We start from the raw sequence: 6,570 nt of genomic DNA, 5'->3' as shown, positions 1-6,570 counted from the left end.
TTGGATAATGATGCAGAAAATAATATATGCAGCTTGAGTATGACAAGAACACGCAATAAAATAATTAGTGTTTTTTCCAAGAGACGGGGCCAAAAGGTGCAAGAAAATTTAAGTAGTCAGCTTATGATCCAATCAGAGAACTTTGTCTAATGTAAAAGATGGCTGATGAACAAGATCAGGAGATACATTTAACTACAAATCATATCCCGAGATGCTTGCAATCTGCATAATGCATGTTCCACAACTTAACATTGCAATTCAGCATGTCCTGTCAGAACAAAACGCAATTGGTAAATGTCCAAAATAATTTAGTCGAATGATAACAAAAACTATGAAATACAATTATGATATACTGAGAACTACCATCAGGTTATCAAGGTTGAGTTAATTGTTATAAACCTCTTAATAATCCTGCACCGAATATCTGACAAGCCAATACAATTGTATAACTGCTTTGTGCAAAATCAGTTTATCTATATCTCAGAAAGGGTATGCCACATCTAAGACATTCAATCAATCCCAGCAGGAAAGGAGACACAAATTATCTAACGCAAACACACACAATCATTGCACTTCATTATGCTTCAAATTTAGCTTGTTGCAAATTAGAATTACTGGTGAAAGAGCTGTAGTAGAATACAGAATGCATGCGTAATGAACATATAACACAACGATTAAACAATACCTCACAATCGAGGAAAATGCACTCACTATCTTCTAGAAGATAATGCTGCCCCAGTTGCCCTGCCATGGTACAAGACAATTAAGCTCAATAACTTTTAGGCACAGAGACATACACTGATAAATGAAATTCAGCTATCTGCAGGGTTTTAAGTCACATACCTGCCCGGCTGTTTTCCAACAAAATTTGAATTAGACCTTCCATTACCAGAGGCCTTGCTTTCAACACTTGTCACACTAGATCTCTCAAAATTTGCTCCATTAATTTCAGTAGGATCTTTAGATTTGCTCAATATTTTTACATTAGAGAGACCTCCAGCCACACCAAAACAAATGCCATTGGGATGTTGATTCTGCATTCCTAACAGCTGTGAATGATCATCAGCTGCATTTTTAGAGATGGTTGCAGGCTCCTTGAAAACGGTATTCTCATTCTTCACATGGTTGGAATCAATTGATGGGGGGACCTTCTTTGGTCTATTAGCCTGCGCCATTGGAGTAACAGCAACAGAAGGCAAAAATGAGGAGTAAGAAGACAAGGCTGCGGCGGCTGCAGCGACTTTAGCAACAGCAGCTGTGGCTGCTATCTTCTCTTGCGCTCCCTCTTGAAGCTGAATATAATCACCCTCAATCACAAATAACTGAAATCACAAAGAAATCAGCCTCAACTCTTCAGAAAGTATAATCCACATTTAAAATAGCAGTTAAAAGTTGCAAGAAACAAACCTCAGGGTGATTGGCTACAAACTCATCAAGCTTTCCATACTTTTTCTTGTAATCATGCCAATGTAACGGTGCAAGCATTTTCCCCAGCCTATTTGGTAGCTGCAAGTAACAGATACAAGTCAAATCCCATTTGTGCAGGCTTAACTGCCATAGTAAGTTGCCCTAAGAAAAATTATTAGCAGCTCACTAACCGTTGAACTGATCCGAATTCTGCCACCAGTTGGAATAGTGCGAACAATGCAAGCCAACAATGATCTTTCATCAAGCAGAGCAGTTTCTGAAGTCTTAGCTGATATCAATATATTGGTCTGCCCCATTGAGACCAACTTTTCCTGCAAAATAGCACCAGTGCCATTGCTGATTGTTGTTTCACTGAAATTACTAGAATGGACCAAAGAATCAGGAGGAGATGGGCAGGCAGCAGCACTAGCTTCTTCTGTTGTTAGAACTTGGTCCTCCAACACATGATTATTCATGTTCAGAATATTCTGTTCCTGTCCAGTTCAATGTTAAGTAGAGGTTAGATCTGAAAGATTTCCAACTGCTAGAAGACAAGCTAAATTGACAAACCTTGGATTCACAGCTCTGTTCAAGAGAGCCCAATCTCAATGCATCAAGAAATTGTGAAGAAACCTGCTGCAAGCTTGGCTCAGGTTGAGGGTCCACGAGGTAACTAGCATTAATTGACTCAAGGACCTGCAAAGAAATGGTCTTAACAAGTTACAATAACAGATGACAACAATACTGAGAACTGTGAACAGAATCATCTTAAATCTTGATTTTAAGAACCTGTGCTTTCCCAGCAGATAATGAAATCACAGAATTGGGCTCTGGCCCTTGGCTTATATGATCCAGATAGTCTGGAGGAATGGTTTGTCCATTGACAGACATTTCATATTCATACTTTACATCAGACCTCCCAAGGCTTTGCTCAGTTTGGGATTGTGGAGGTTGATTCTGTGCAGATAGTTGGAAACCCTCTGATGAAGTCTAAAAAACATGATGAAAAACCATTACATATAACAAAGAAAACATTGGGACAAATTGATAATGAATTTGTTTGACCATACCTGTTGGTTCTGCCACAGGATGGATGACATCGCTGGCATTGAATAGTGTCCAACATGAGATGCCACAGAATGGGGAACCCCCTGTTGATGCATGACAAACGAATGCAGAGCAGTCACCTGCCCAGGTGGGAGGTATGTAGGCATCCCAAGTGGAGTAATTGGAACACTCGAAACATGGTCATTCTGAATCTGAAAGACAACACAGTCATTGAAGGGGAACAAAAATAGGAAGTAATAAAAAGAGCTATAAACAAGACCAAAAGAATAATAGCCTAAGCTTTACAACTAAAAACTTTTCTAAAATGAATTTACAAGCACCAACTCAAACCAGACATTAGATGAAATGTAGGAAGAGAGAGGAAAGGGATGGTGCAGAGATCCACAACTTCAATAAAACTAAAGATACAGTTATCATATTTTGCCAACAGAACACATTACCATATGAAGAAAGGTGTACACCTATAACACTATATAAATATTAAATTTCTGATTACAGCACAATCTCAGCAATGACACTTTAGAAAAGTCAGCAATCTTACCAGAGTTGGTGCACAGACAGCTGAAGCAAATGATTGAACATTGTCTGAAGCCCCATTCGAAATGACCCCAGTATCAGCATTTTTTGCACTACTTCCATTAGAATCCACTTGGTTTCCTTTATTTGGACCAAATTGAGATAAATCTTTTGAATTTGCTTGGGATATATGTGATTCATCAGTATAAGAACCATTCCTCTCTCTTGCATCAGCCAGCTCAAGTTGAAGCTGATGTATTGTATGTAAATGAAGTCTCTCCATCTCTGCAAACTAATATTAACAACCAGGAACAAGGTCAATTTAAACTCGCTGAAAATGACATCAAATTTATTTATTTAAGGAAAGAGAAAATAGTGTAAACAAGAAACTAAACACTCATCAACCTGTCTCTGACAGCCATGCCATAGCTGGTTATATTGTTCTATACGATCTCGCAATTCAGCCTGTAAGGAGTGGTTTGTACTTGACTGCAAAGCATCCATCTCTTGGACACGTGAAATCCAAGTTTGGGCCTCTCTCAACTGTTCATCCCTATAAAGAATGGTTTCCTGAGCAGCCCTATACTGAAGAATAAGACTACCATTAGGAAATGCGGCTAGAAATCTTCTAGCAATCAACATTACGGTTAATCGAAATCATTGCATGGCTTCCATTTCCAACACAAACAAATTTGTTCTTGTAAATTACGTTAATCTGAAAATTAGTAATTGTAATTTTCAATAACCTACAGATGTACACCACATACAGTGTGACAGAATATTCAAACCTTAACCTCTGGAATTAAAAAAAAAATAAAAAAAGGTGCATCAAAATAAAGCAAATGCATGGACCTGTTCCTGCAACTCAATAAGCTGCCTCTCTTTCTCTTGAGCATGCTCCTGAAGATCACATATCTGTTTTAGATGTTGGGCTCTCTCAGCTTCTGAATGATCACGTTCTCTTCTGCCAAAAGAAAAAGAACAGGAAACCCATCTAAATGTCCGTAGCTTCAAACCTCAGCTGTGAGTTTAATATATTAAAAACAATCACCGACAAAAGCAGCTGCTAATAATTTAAGAAATGCTATTCAGAGTTAAACACTTAGCTAATATATTAACTCAATCCTTGAATAGACTTAGAAACTTTCAGTGTGTTCGTCTCAAAGCAATCGCATAAATAAAACATCCATATCAATGCTATTGTTTTGAGGCTTATGTTTACTGCAAATAAAAAGATCTTAAGAGTAAAACACAAACACATACCTGAAAGTTGCCAGTTCCTTATTTTGCTCTCTGAGAAGGTCTTCCTTCGCCCAGGCCTGACAAGATAATACAAGAAGCACTAATTTATAAATGACTTGTTAAAACCAACAATTTATTTTAAAAGAAAAATAAAAATTAGTCCAAAAGCAATGATCAAATGGACAGACCTCTTCTTTTTCAACTTTGATGGCATGAAGCTCTCTATCTTTCTCTTCCATTTTCCTTTCCAATTCATGTATGGTCTGTTCACTTTCACAGAGTCGCTCCTATTGAAGCAAGTAAAGCCAAAATAAAGATTGAAAGTCACAAAAAGACAGCAACCTTGCTAGAATCTACTTGTAGCATGCTTGGAATAATTTCTAGTGTCAATGGATCAGACTGATATTTTGTAGGCTAATTCAAACATGAGAAGTTCAATATGTAATTTTGAAATGAATAACAATATGCATGAAACCTAAATTCTTTTTTTCCTTTTTATAAACCAAAGATCATATTATAATTTCAAGAAGCAGTTAAATGTTAACTTGTTTATTTTCTCCGAAAGTTGAACTTCAGAACAATAATATTATGGATAACATTCTAAATTTTTTTTAACCTCGAGCTTGGCAGCAGCACTGGCATGGGCTTTGATTTTAGCATCACAGCTATTCTGTATCTCCAGGATCCTTGCTCTTGCAATTGCCTGAGCTCGGAGTTCAACCTCCATCTGTTGGAGCTCCTCTCTCTGCCTAGTAACATTGTGGATCTGCTGCTGCAATATGTCCTCATCTAAATTCCCATCAACCGTGATTGAACAGAAGTCAACATCATCAGGTTCTCTTCCATGCTGCACCTTGATAAGCATTCAACCATGTTCACTTTTTATCACTCTCAAAATATAATTAAATTTTAAGATCAAAAACCTTACCTCATATATGGTTCTCTCATCTGATTGTCCCAACTTTGATTTGTCCAATTCCTGCATGTCACAAGAAAACTGAATAAAACAAACAATGAACACCAATGGTCCAACAATAACAGCAACGATAATCTTTTGCAGCTTAATCAACATAACTTGATGCTCAATTCCACCGTTCACAGCTGGACATTTCCTCACTTCACTAAACCCAATAAACTTTCTAGGATTTGACACACTATACCATTGGTATTACATAAACACACAAGAAATTGGCATAAACCAAATGCACATTCCCAATATTTCAACAGTCAATGGACCACAAACTTGTCATCAAAGTGAACCAGACGATCTAATTGACGCATCAAAAAATGCTTCAATTTGGAGCACATGATTGCTCATAAATGACTCGATCTAACAAACCCAACCCAAATTCTGTTAGTGAGAAACTTATGGAAAAAGAATAAACTAAGTACTACTACTTAATAATGAATATTCAGTGTATACAACTAAACAAATTAAAAGAGCCAGAAAGATAAGGAAAAAGAAATAGATAAACCCTAAGTTTTTTGCTCAAGGAGAACATGAAGAACACCAAACACTAGAAGTTAAATTAAATTAATCCAGGTAATTGTTTTTTACCTTTTCCTATAGCCCAAACAATTTCAGATTCGAAAAACGAATTTGGAACATTTTCTAAGAACCCAAAAAATAAAGAAAGCAAGGGAAATTTCATGATTAGATGAAATCACCTCTTCATCCCCGGGGCTCCGAACCACGTGATGGTCAGAAACGGCACGCCACTCCTTCCGCGACGGTGATGGCATCAGCAGCGAACCACTCCGTGCGGCGGCGACACTGGCCGCGGCCTCCATTGAATTAGAATGTACCACACTGCTCCAACTCTCCCACTTTCTCTATCTGCAAAAAGCAAACCCAAAAGGGAAAAAAAACTAGGGTTTTCCAATAAAGAGACTAACAAACCCTAGAATTGAAGAAATTTAGACGAAAGGAGGGGAAATAATAAAAGAGAAAGAGGTGAAGAACAAAAATAGGGGAAGTTTGGGTTTTAAGGATTGGAGGGTTTTGGAGAAATTTTTGATTGTGATAAACAGTGAGATTTTGACGCCAAATAGAAAGAGATGATTGGGTGCGTGACGTTTCGACCCAGGCAAGGCTCCCGCCATTTATAGGGCAACTCTCATCAAGAATATATGATCCATCACGCATTTCGGTGGCACGTGCCCTCCACGTTCTCTCTAGTCAAGAATTTTTTTGACTCAAGGGTTTTGACTTTTGACTTTTGAGCACATATATGTATAATTCTGTGGACCTACAGGCTGAAATAGCCCATTGCTTTCGGAACATTTAACTGTGAATTGTTCAATGGAGCGATGAAAATTAATGTATAGAATATAAAA

The 6,570-nt window shown here is 37.6% G+C and overlaps 1 protein-coding gene across 4 annotated transcripts; it reads right to left on the bottom strand.

The window, feature by feature from the left end:
• Positions 1-6,308, bottom strand: LOC111289617 (uncharacterized). Of its 4 annotated transcripts, none has more exons than XM_022880809.2 (16): positions 5,902-6,308; positions 5,162-5,212; positions 4,850-5,086; positions 4,422-4,520; positions 4,255-4,310; positions 3,844-3,955; positions 3,397-3,576; positions 3,017-3,283; positions 2,478-2,666; positions 2,197-2,397; positions 1,978-2,103; positions 1,599-1,901; positions 1,408-1,506; positions 844-1,322; positions 686-744; positions 1-268 (listed from the first exon to the last, which is right to left on the bottom strand). In XM_022880809.2, exons 1-15 carry the CDS (start codon positions 6,022-6,024, stop codon positions 711-713), a joined length of 2,556 nt encoding a protein of 851 aa, XP_022736544.2. In that variant the 5' UTR covers positions 6,025-6,308; the 3' UTR covers positions 1-268; positions 686-710. The 4 variants fall into 4 exon arrangements, with proteins under 4 accessions (XP_022736544.2, XP_022736546.2, XP_089624105.1 ...); XM_022880811.2 differs by having other exon boundaries at positions 4,850-5,080; XM_089767979.1 differs by lacking the exon at positions 1-268 and adding an exon at positions 352-424.
• Positions 6,309-6,570: the final 262 nt, after the last annotated feature.

This window comes from Durio zibethinus, chromosome 11 (genome assembly GCF_047325235.1).
Source record: "Durio zibethinus cultivar Kanyao isolate XHJ-2024 chromosome 11, ASM4732523v1, whole genome shotgun sequence".
In the NCBI taxonomy this organism is placed as follows: domain Eukaryota; kingdom Viridiplantae; phylum Streptophyta; class Magnoliopsida; order Malvales; family Malvaceae; genus Durio; species Durio zibethinus.
Note: the sequence above shows the minus strand (reverse complement) of the source record. Positions and strands in the feature narration are given on the sequence as shown.